Source organism: Telopea speciosissima, chromosome 2, assembly GCF_018873765.1.
Source record: "Telopea speciosissima isolate NSW1024214 ecotype Mountain lineage chromosome 2, Tspe_v1, whole genome shotgun sequence".
NCBI classification, from domain to species: Eukaryota; Viridiplantae; Streptophyta; class Magnoliopsida; order Proteales; family Proteaceae; genus Telopea; species Telopea speciosissima.
Window position 1 is genome coordinate 3,861,234 of NC_057917.1, and position 11,867 is coordinate 3,873,100.

Here is an 11,867-nt window from a genome sequence, read left to right on the forward strand (position 1 = left end):
GGTTTTAGTAGTCTAAGTGTGTAATTTCAGTGCTAGGGTGTTTGGATGAAGAACCCCATGAAAATCCCAATTTTTCTTGGAGAGAAAAGCAATCCGAGCTCATTCTGGGCCTATCCAGCGAGCCAGCTATTTCATCCGGCGACCCAGATAATTATCCAGAGGGCGCCGGTTGAGCATTGTAATGAATAGTCTGTTTTTAATTAAGAAACAGAATCAACCGGATTGCTATCCGGCGAGTCATAGCCTCCAAAGGCTGATTTTGACTATTTTGGTGCACTGAGACCAATGGGAATGAAATGATTGGATTTCTTAATGTTTTAACATAATATTAGGGAGGTATTTGTTAACAGGTGATGCATGGTTCGAAAAAACCCAATTTTTAATCAAGAACAGTCAAGACTCGATTTTCGCAATGTGAGTGTGTTTACTCTAAAGTTATTCTCTATAGTAAAAGTTAATATTGATAAGAGTTGTACATCATAAACCGTATGGATTGTGAGCCATACACCAAATTATGAAAGAGTAGTAATAAATGGTGGTACAAATACTAAATTATTCTATGAATGATGTGACACTAAGAAAACTGTAATGAAATAGACTTATAATGTTGATGTGCTTTGATAATCTGGGATTATCCTATTTTGTGTGTGTGTGTACTGGTAACTGGTAAGTACCTCATCTAGCGGGGGAAAGAAGGGATGAGCGTGATGCAGGAGCTGTCCCATGGGCCGGGCCGAACCTGTTTGAGAACCCATATGAAGACGAACCGGGTCCAATTAAGTTTTGGGTTTAGTAGGATATTTTATTTATTAGTTGGATTTATCTGAAATTGAGTCGATTAGGAGTTTGAACCATTAATAATTTCCTTTTATTGCTATTGATAGAGTTTTAGTCTTTTAGATAGGATTTTATTTCAGTTATCGGTCTTAGTTGGGAGTCTTTATTTATTTCTTTATATACAAGATTGTAACCTGCAGTTTCAGATTGGATGAATTAAATTATGTTGAGTTGGACTTCTCACGTTTGTGGGGCCGATGGAGGCCGTGTAGCCTCTCTCCCCCCCCCTTTCTTTATGCTATTTACTGTTACTTTTCCAGTACTCTGATCTGGGGCACATCACTACCATCGGTTGTGAGTTAATTTCCCTAACCCTTTCTTCTTTCCCCCAGCTTTAAGCGTAGGACTACCTGCCCTAGGCAGTTTCAGCCTCTGAATCTCAGACCCGAAGTCTTTCCATGTGGAGAAATACCAAACTGAAATCAAACTTGATCTCTGTTTTACAGCCAGGTATGTTTTCAGAAGCTTGGTTTCAAGTTCTGGTTTGATTTTTTGGGTTAATAAATACTGCATCTAAGAGGATAATTCATTAAGATGCTTACCCTGAAATTTCCATACGATCGGGATTCCTATGCGTAAGATCTCCTCTTCGAACCAGAATTCTTCTGCTGTTCATGTTCAAGTCGTGAGGTTGAAGAAGACAACATTCCTTTACCCTTTGCTTCTCGATTCCTTATCTATTAAACCCATTTTCCTTAGTTTCCAATTATACCCCTAGACTTTAGGCTTTTTTTTTTTTTGGTGAATAAAATCTATTACCAAACCCAAGGAGGGGGAGGGATAAAAGCTGAGCTAGGAGGAAACATCAAAAGAGATGGCTTTCCAAATCAAATCGAAAGACCGAGAGTTGGAGGTCCATCTCCTAAGATTCCTTTCCATCCAGATATGGTAAATAGCGGAGCCAAACACAAGCTTTCCAACAGTGTCACAGATAGTGCAGCCAGGGAAGGTCATTTCCAACCAGAGCCATTCTCTATCAAAGGGCAAGGGTCTCCTACAACGAGCCCAAATGGTCGAAAGGGCTTTTTTCCAGGTGGTGGAGGTAAAGAGGCAGGCAAAGAAGAGGTGGGCAATGTCCTCGGAACCCTTCCAATAGAAGATGCAAGAAGATAGGGATATTTCGGTGGAGAAGGAAGGCTTGGGTTGGGAGGCAAAGGCTAAGGGTTCTCCAGACTGTGAAGCTATGGCGAGGGATGAGGCCTTTAAACCAGATGAATTTATGCTAAGGGATAGAGGGGCCAGAGTTACGAACAAAATTCCAAGCTGATCTAAAGCTAAAAAGGCAGTTGGAGAAGGGGATCCAAATAACCTTATCTGCATGAGCTGGGGGGGAGGGACGGCCAGATCTAGGAGAGGATAGGGATATGGAGGGTGGGGGGGCACCAAGAGCCATGAGAAATGACGGAGGAGGGGGAGCAGATTTGGGAATGCCAGAGGAGTATATCGACCTGGCCCCAAAGATATTGTAGAGGACCCCTAGAGGGTGCCAGGGGTCAAGCCAAAGGGAGGTGAATGATCCGTCTACAATAGTAGAGGAGGTGGCCCTAAGGGCAAGGGGGCGAAGGAAAAGAATCTTACACCAAACCCAAGAAGAGTCAGAGGGGATGGGAACAGTCCAGATGGAGTCATTTTTTAGGAGGTGGGAGTAAACCCAGTTGACCCAGATGGAGTCATGCCTAGAGGAGATTTTCCAGATGAGCTACAGGATACCCGCGGTATTGGAATCGCGGATGCGGCAAATGCCAAGGCCCCCTTCAGATTTGGGGAGGCAGATGGACTTCCAGCTAATTGGGTGGAGAAATTTGGAAGCTTCCTTTCCTTTCCAGAGGAAAACACAAAAGAGGTTTTCCATAGCTTTAATGGTGGCTTTAGGGATACCATAGATGCCACACCAATAGATGTAGGAAGATTGGAGAACCGATCTAATACATTCAAGCCTGCCAGCATAGGAGAGGAGTTTGCCTTTCCAAAGCTGGAGCCGCTTGCGGATATTGTCAAACATGGGAGTACAATGACGACTGGAGAGCCTAGCTGGGATGAGGGGAAGGCCCAGGTATTTGACAGGGAGAGCTCCAATGGAGAAGCCAGTCAGACACAGAAGGGCATCTCGGTTAAACTCAGGGATTCTAGAGAGAAAGAGTTTGGTTTTGAGGAGGGTCATGCGGAAGCCAGAGAGATTTTCAAAGAGATGAAGGGAAGACATGATAGCAGATAGAAGAGGGGGATGCCTTAGAGAAGTTCATCAAGTCATCAGCAAAGGTTAATTCATCCTCAACCCATATTTTACCTTTTATTCCCAGATTACCCTTCTATTACAAATCCACTCACCCACGTCTGGTTCTCTTTCTTTTGTTAGTTGAGTTTCACTAAATTACAATACTTCCCTCTTCTAAACTCCTGTTTATTTACAATTCTGCCATCCCTTTTATGAGCTTCAACTTATTTACATCATTGCCATCCTCCTTGTAAACATTGATTTATTTACAGATTTTGTCATCAACCCTTTTCTTTGAGCCTTCTATTATTTGGCTGGGCCCATAAGCAACCCAATAAGGGTTATTCCAACCCCGGTCTGCATTAGAGCATATATGAATGTGTTATGGAACATAGTTGTCATGGTGTCATATCGGTGGAGATGGGTGCATATCGACCAACGATATGGTGAGTCAAGAATGTCGACCGATATGGCCTCCATGGCGCCACCATGGACGCCATACCACAACATATGGCCGTATCGGGCGATATTCTTGTTTCAAATTATAAAACTTAAGTTTTTAATAATTAATTTTTTTTAACCATTTAAGAGTTAATACTTTTTCCTTAATGTGTATTGGAGGTGTAATGTTTCAAGTTACACCTGCAATACACATTAACATAAAAAAGCATCAAACACTAATACACTATACCCTAACTCCCTAAGTTGGGAAAAATTGAAATAAAAAACAAAGGGTCTTCTTCGGCTCAACACTTCGACGAAGACGGCAATGCAGTTCTTCGAACCCCTCTTCAGCGACTCTCGGCCTCCCTCCTTGGCTCCGGTGAGTACTCCCAGCTCCGGCAACCTCTTCAAGCAAGCAAGTAAAGTGCCTTTGTGTTTAATTTTTTTTTTATTTGGTTCTTCTTCTTCTTCTCCTCCCAGTCCTCCGACGACTATTCTCAGTCCCGGCAACTTTTTTGTTTCTTGTATGAGGGTATCATACTCGACTGTTGTCACACCACCACTCTCACTCACTCACGCACACACACGCAGTGAGAGACAGAGAGAGAGAGAGAGTCGCCTTCTTCACTTCCGGCGACGACTCCTCTTTTTTTTTTATAGGTAATATTCACAGGTTAGCCTATCATTTGATTTTTCAACTTTATTATCATATTTAGTGTTAATATCAAAGTAATTTATATTTGTTAGGCTAATCCATGATTTCATATACACTAATGGATATTATACTTTCATGAATTAAACCATAGTAGTGCACTTTCATGTTGATTTTTGATGTTATAGGGTATATATTATAGCATACTAAATGACATTAAAAATAGGGAAAATAAAACATGGTCGCCATGGCGGGCGACTTGTCGACATATCGATTAGACACCCCTCCACTGACTTGGATCGTCGTGACGACGTGACAACTATGCTATGGAATACCTCACTTAGCGGTGGAAGAAGGAGCAAGTGTATATGAGGATTTGTGAAGCACCTCACTTAGCGGGGGGGGTGAGTGTACGTAAGGAAATTGTTGTGTACCTCACTTAGCAAGGGGAGGAGTAAAGGTACAAAGATGAGTTTGGAAACCTCACTTAGCGAAGGGAGGAGTGAGGGAAGGATGTTTATCTCACTTAGCGGGAGGGGAATGGAGTGAGTATGTGTGAACAAATCTCACTTAGCGGGGGGAAGGAGTGGAGATTTGTTATGAAGGTCAACCCCATCTACAAACGATAAATGTCATTTATGTGGAAGTGAAGTATGGCAGAGTGTTATGAAGAGTGATGCGAAGTAATGCGATGACTTTGATTCACTACTACAAGTGGATAGTTGTGATCAGAAGTGTGAATTATACATGTATTGTATGCCCCTACCACAGGTGCGTGTGTATTGCATTGATTGAGAATTGAATGAGAATGTTCCTTCCACCCATGGTACTAAATCTCATTTCGTTTCGGTGTTTCGGTCTGACCGAAATTTCCGAGATACCAAAATTTCGTTGAAATATGGTATTTTTCTGTGGGTGTAAAATGCCAAAAATACCGAGATTTCCGAAATTTTTGAAAAGAGATTACCGAAATTTCCGAAATATTCGAAATATTGCACGTGACACTTTTGGTGACTTTTTCAATATCTCGCGATATATCGTGAGTCCACGATATTTCGTCGATATCTCACGGGATATCGTCTTATGGTCTTTTTTCATTTCGGATTGGTATTGTATCTCGGACAGCTCGAGATATACGAAATTTGGCGAAATATCGCCGAAATATCGCGAGATTTTGAACCTTGCTTCCACCTGAGTGTGGTAAGGTTTGATGAATAGTAAAGATGTGGAATGTAAATATCTTAGTTCTTTTATGCTAAAGGATAGGATAGTAAATATTTCTCTCAATATAAACACTTGGAATGTAAATGAAAGAAATAGGACGATAATGAAATGAAGATGTACTGAAACTTAATACAAAATAAATAATAAAAGGTGGACTATTAAAAAAAAAATTAGCTATATGAGGGTACTTTATAGTTGTCAAGGCGACGCCTTGGTCGACTAGGCGGACGCCTTGTTGGTGTCGCCTTGATTTTTTAACCCTCTCCAATGCCTTGGGTCGCCTAGCCGCCATGACAACTATGCTTTATTGTAAATTCTCTTCACTGGGCTGTTGTAGCTCACCCCCTTTGGGGATACCCTCTTTTTCAGTGTTTTTTAGGACAGGAAAGTAGAAGGCTCGCAGACTAAGAACGAGAAGGAAAGAAACCCATGGCGTATGACTAAGAGACTCAATATACTAGTTAATAGGTTGTACGGAAGGGTTGTAATAATAATTCCCAATGATCGTAATGCAAATTTATTATTGTTGAAATTAAATACATGTGTTATTAAATCCCAAGGTCGTTGGGTTAACTCTGATATTTGGTATATGTGGAAGTTACTTATGAAGTTTTTTTTTTTAAATGTTAAATTGCTCAAATTTTTATGGCCTTACGGTCACCGCCCGTGAGGGCTGCACTTTCTCTTAGTTTTGAGTGTTAAATCAGGGTCCAATCAGTAAATCATCGACAAAGGAATATTAAGATCTCATTTCACGTATCAGGAAGGCAATACTAATGTATGATCTGTCGCCCTCAAGCAGCTATATAAAAATCAATATCATGTAACCTATAAAAACAAAATAAGGAAAGAGAGGAGGAAGAGGAGGAGTGTATCATAAATAGGAGGTCAAAATAAATTGCATGTGCTAAAAATTGGGACAAAATACTTTTTTGCATTAATTACAAATTGATTTACAAAATTGTATCACTGCGACAGAATGGTAGGAGTACCTGCGCTCCCTCTCCGCAAGTGCATGGTCTAAAATCATAGAATAAGCCAGATCAGTTGTTGAAGGGGCTGCCAGATAGTCCTGCCACCAAAGAGATTGCTTGATGTAACATCCAACAAATATGATCTGGTGAAGCTAGTGCACATAGACAGCAGATAGGTCAAAAGAAAGAATAACAATTATAATCAAACTAAATAGTGAGCGGCAAGTCACTAAGGAGAAAACATGGTTACTTTACTGAAATAAAAAAGCATTATGCATGCCATCCGGAAAAAGTGACCATGATTAGTTTTCTATCAGAGATATTTCCCGAGGTCTCTTAAACAGTCAAGTTTCTACCCCCTTCTCTCACACCAATTTTGGAAAAGTAGCAGCTCCAATTTCTAGTTTATTACACCATGAAATAGAACCAATCAGTAAGATCATCTTACGCATGGCAATGATTCCTAGGGATGTCCTCATTCTAAATGCAGTAGACATAGATTAAAAGCAACAACACAAAAAAAAAATGAAAATAAGAACTGTAGTAGGAAAATCAAGAGCCCATTCCCAGTGCCCCCAATCAAAACAAAAGCCCTGGAAATGTGAATCACAAAGTAGCATTAAAAGCTTGATTCTTGGAATTAAAAGCGAAATTTTCAGAAAAAAAGGAAGTGCCTGCATTTCCGAATCCATCAATATACAACGAAAGATACCATTTAGAGCAATACATTCCACGGCCAGCCCAATCACTTGAAACAGAGAGTTCCAATTAATCCCGAAATAAAAGAACAATTGAAAGTTAAATCAAATAACAACAAACACATCCGTGGATACGTACTATGTAAAAACGATATTTGAAACCAAAACACATTGAACGAACTCGAATAATAAGATCAAAGGAGACGAACCAATCAAAAACATATTAAAAAGAACAAAGAATCCTGAGAGAGGAACGGAATTACGAACCCGAAGCGTTCTGGCAGCCTCAGAAGCAACAGGGGAAAGGTTCCCATGGTGAGAAGACGAAGGGGACAGACAATCGGCAACGGCCCGTCGAAGGGGTTCGGGTGGCTTCTTCAACGACAAAGATTTTAGCCTCTGAGAAGCTCCACCGAACTGAAACCTCGCACTCCCACCTCCAGGGCTTCGAGAAGGACTAAAACTCGTCGACATCCCTCGCTTTTTCTCTCCGTGTTTCTCTTCCCTCTGTGTCACTGTGTCTCTGTGTCTCTTTCTCTAAAACCTAACAATAAATCTCAAAAGCTTTCTCCCATTCATTACATTTGAACTGCTTGTCCTGTTGTCAAGAAGAAAGCAGAGACAGAGAGAGTTCACATTTCAGTCTTTTTTTTTTTGGTTGAGATGTAGAATTCCGAATTTTCGGTGTTATTAGTTGTTTTATTTTTCTGTTTATACATTGGGGAATGGTTCCTCAGCCGGTGGGAAAGGGCACGCTAGCACCTCTGTCCCGTGATACTTGCGCGCATATTCCCATTGGCTCTTGTGTAGGCGTAGGGGTCACGCAACCAAGTAGCGTTCTCTTGCATATTTTGTGGGAGACTGTTCTCTGTGGGGGAGTATGCGCTGGCATCATGGGGGCAGGGCGGTCATTCCACCCCTCTCTGTGTTTGGGTGTGGTTGGTACACTCCCCACAGAGAACTTTTCTCCATATTTTGTTTAGGAGGAGATTATCTAAGTAAACGGTAAAGAGGAGCAAACCAATGAATTACGACAAAATAGTATCATACGTTAAAGGGTATTGAGGTCATTTCATGTGAGAGGAGGAAAAAGATAGACACATTTTAAAGGGTACCATGTCCCGACGGCTCAGAGAACCTTATAGAGTAAACTATTACTGGAGGATACCAAAGGTGCAAGATGACTTGGCAGTACATTAACGCTGGAATTTAGAATTGAAAGTAATAAAATACCCTCTGCCATGGTTTTACCCTTTTTTAATGGAAGAAAAAGATAAGTTCAAAGAATGAAAGATATATCTACATCGTTTCCATGGTAAACAAAAGACTGCCTTTCCCAAACAGCATACTATGTAGGGGTGTAAATGAATAGCCGAAATCCGTGTCTGTATCCGTTTAACACCATTTGAATCCGTCCAAAAGCTAAACAGATACGGATATGGATAGGCTATAGCTATCCGAAAAACTATATTTACAAGTAAACGGATAAAATATTCGATCTGTATCCGTGTCCGTATCCGTTTAGCACAATCCGAATCCGTCCAAAAGCTAATTGGATGCGGATGCGGATATAGCACTATTCGAGCCGAATCCGATCCGTTTACATCCCTAATAATATGCCACCTTTGTGGCCATAGAGACAATAGAAAACTCATGTGGAACAAAAAAAAATAGGGAGAATGTTCTCTGTGCCGCAGTGCAACCTGCGCCCAAGCACATGGGCAGCCTGTGCTGGGGGACAGGGTGATCATTGCGCCCACCCCCATGTGCCTAGGCGTAGGCTGCATTGCGGCACAGAGAACAGCGCCCCTAAAAAGAAATTCCATCAGATAAGTTAGTGATCTTCAAAAAAAAGCAGGATAAGAAGCCACGGCCATGCTATATGGCTTGGAGTAGGAAGCAAGTCTAGAATCGCCTTGTGGGTGCACCAAACTTTTTTCACCCTAAGTCCAAGTTGTAAAGCATGTTTGAGACCTCTGGCTATGCTAAAAACCTCTGGTTCCAAAATATGATTTAGTAGTTAGAAATCTTGCAGTAACCAAGATGAATTTTCCTTCTATCAAAATGCAAAATGTCCAACCAGAAGAGTTTAGCCATGGTTTTATCCTTTACTTCTTATAAGTACTATATAAGCTCCTTCTAGCTACAAGTAAATGAGAAGGGAAAGAAAATCAAAACAGTTTAAAATAGAGAATATAAAATTTTCTTACAGTCATAATTCTGTAATTACCAAACCAAGCCTTACAAATGGAAACATTAGTTTCCTTCTTAAATAATGAATAAAGATGTTTAGTTTTGATTTAATCTCATTTCCTTTCCATTTACTTCCCTTGCAACCACATGGAGTTTTTCTTTTTTTTATATAAGAAAGAAAATAAATTAAATTAAGAAAATAAAACCATGTGGCATGTGTACATCGATTGAAATTGTATTGTTTCGCCACCCAAGCTCTTCGGGCAAACTTGCTAGCCACCGACATATACAGCTTATCATGTTTAATAATAAAAACATAAGTTAAAATGTTCATCCTGATTATATTTATAAAAAAGCTAGGTTTGCAACTGCTCATCGGCAACCCATAACTCTAGTGAGGAAAGACATGCATAGTTTAGGGTTGTCTCAAGTCTGACTGAATAAGGCCGATTGGAGGATTAGGATTCAGGTAGCCAACCCCATTTAGGTGGGTTCTCATTGAGTTATCGACGTTGTCGTTGTGCTCTTTTCTTCTTACTTCTTACTTCTTACTTGTATTTTAACTTTGGGAGAGGGATGGGTATACTAATGGGATACTGTAAGCTAGCACCCTATGTGTCTATCTCACTCTTCCCCCTTTGAAATGACTCCCTTACCCCTCAAAAGGGAGAGAGAGAGAGAGAGAGAGAGAGACATAGGGTGCTAGCTTATAGTATACCTCTAGCATACCCAACCTTTTCCCTTTGATATTTTATCTCTTCTAGGATCCTTGTAGCTGACCCCATTAGTTGGGATTAGGCTGAGTTATTGTTGTCATTAGGGGCATAAAATGGAATCTGACACACCAGAACCTCATATACCATCGGTTGGGGCAGTTCAGGGTGATATACCTAAACCAGACCCACCAATGCTAGCACGACGCGTGGCAGGCCACAATCGTGTGGAGCAATTCACGCCCAAACCCGTCGAGCCATACCCGCACGGCATCCGACTGACCAAGATTAAGAAACCCAATCCCATGGGATACGATCACCTACAAATGGCAACAAACGTATCCTACAAGGAAACAAGATATCCCACTGATCAACAATATGAAAACTCCCATTAATGGAAGACTCTTTAGCCAACATTCTCCTAATATAACTCCTACCATGATAAGCTCAGTGTGGAGTGCAAGGCTCACCGTCTCCTAGTGAGACACAACCTCTGCCTGGTTTAGCCTATAAATAGGAGGCTTAAACATTAGATAAGGGAGGAATCACACTCAAAACTCTTATATCTTCTTGAATTGTCTATTGCTAAAGAAACCTGACTTAAGCATTGAAGAGTCCCTCGCCGGAGAAGACCGGCTCTCCCTTGCTCATCTGTTCATTTCCGTAGGTTTTACCCCGGAAGACTCATTCGACAGTTTCTTGATCCAACACAAGGTTTTTGGAATCAATATCGACCGACACCAATACCTTGCCGGTACTAGAATGGTAAAAATTCAATACGAAATCCCCAACTCCACTAAGGCTAACTAATGAGTGCAAGATTTCCTTAACATTTGGGTAAGAGTGCAGAAAAGCCCTTTCTAACAGTTGTTCTAAGCATTCGGGCTAAACCCCTATTAGCGCCTCTAGACCTTGCTTTCTTGGCGCTCTATGGTATATTGGTGTTGTTACAGGTTTTCTGGTGGTCCATAAACAAACAATGTTGAGTCTGCTCTACAACTTTAAACCAAAAAGTAGAACTATCGAACTAGGTCAATCGCTTAAAAAATGGGTGGGACCTCCGGCCCCCTCACTTCTGACTGTGATGCTCGCAATCAAAATGGAAGGATTCACATTTTATTATCTTCAAGGCCAAAAACCTTCCGATACAAACCAATACCATGCAATAAAACCCTAGGGCAGCCGCTTCATCACCCACAATCTTTCACCGTTCATCCATCCACCCATGGCCATGAACCAAACCCATTCAGCTCCCCAAGTAAATGACAATTTTTTTTTGTTTTGGCGAGACCCAAGTAAATAACAATTGATGCAACGACCATCAAACAATGGATCGAACAGCTACGTATACCTCCTACCTCATCCAATAATCATTAATGTACCATTTCACACAAGATTCCATTATACATAGCCGACGAGTACATCATTTTCCTTTTTTTTTTTAATGGAAAGATAAATACTATTAACAAAAAGAGAGAGGTTCCCCTGAAAGACAACATGGCACCTACATCCGCGTAAGTTTCAACAGAGATGACATTTCCGCCTTTCATGAGGGACAGGATGGTTATTTTACATCCCCTCTTTGTCTAGACACAGTTACCAAGCTGCCTTTCAGTGTTCTTTTTCCCTAACAAAGAAGAGAGCTTCACCCAAAAAAATAAAAACAAAGAAGAGAGCAAACAGCATTGTATACACTATTTTCCTTTTATTTATATTCTCTTCTTACGAGCTAGTCAGCTAGGCAGTGATTTGACCAGCTCCACTTCCACCAAATAGAAGCAAATCAGTTGCGTTGGTCAGAAGAGCACTTCTATGAAGTTCAGAATGGGATTAAAATCCTCTGCACAGCACGATCTTGCGGTGCACTGCAGTTCGGGCTTGAGAGCTCGACATGTAGAAGATGCTTCATCCAACAGT

The 11,867-nt window shown here is 41.0% G+C and overlaps 1 protein-coding gene across 4 annotated transcripts in view; it reads right to left on the reverse strand.

The window, feature by feature from the left end:
- Window positions 1-9,919, reverse strand: part of LOC122651756 — a 96,203-nt gene extending 86,284 nt beyond the window's left edge. For 3 of the 4 annotated variants that reach the window (XM_043845284.1, XM_043845281.1, XM_043845282.1), the window contains exons 1-3: window positions 7,569-7,701; window positions 7,312-7,535; window positions 6,365-6,444 (exon numbers count right to left, since the gene is read on the reverse strand). In XM_043845284.1, coding sequence (XP_043701219.1) covers window positions 6,365-6,444; window positions 7,312-7,518 — 287 coding nt within the window. In that variant the 5' untranslated portion in view covers window positions 7,519-7,535; window positions 7,569-7,701. Of the gene's footprint in view, window positions 1-6,364; window positions 6,445-7,311; window positions 7,536-7,568; window positions 7,702-9,901 lie in introns of those variants that run through there. The other variant, XM_043845283.1, reaches the window with a different exon arrangement.
- Window positions 9,920-11,867: the final 1,948 nt, after the last annotated feature.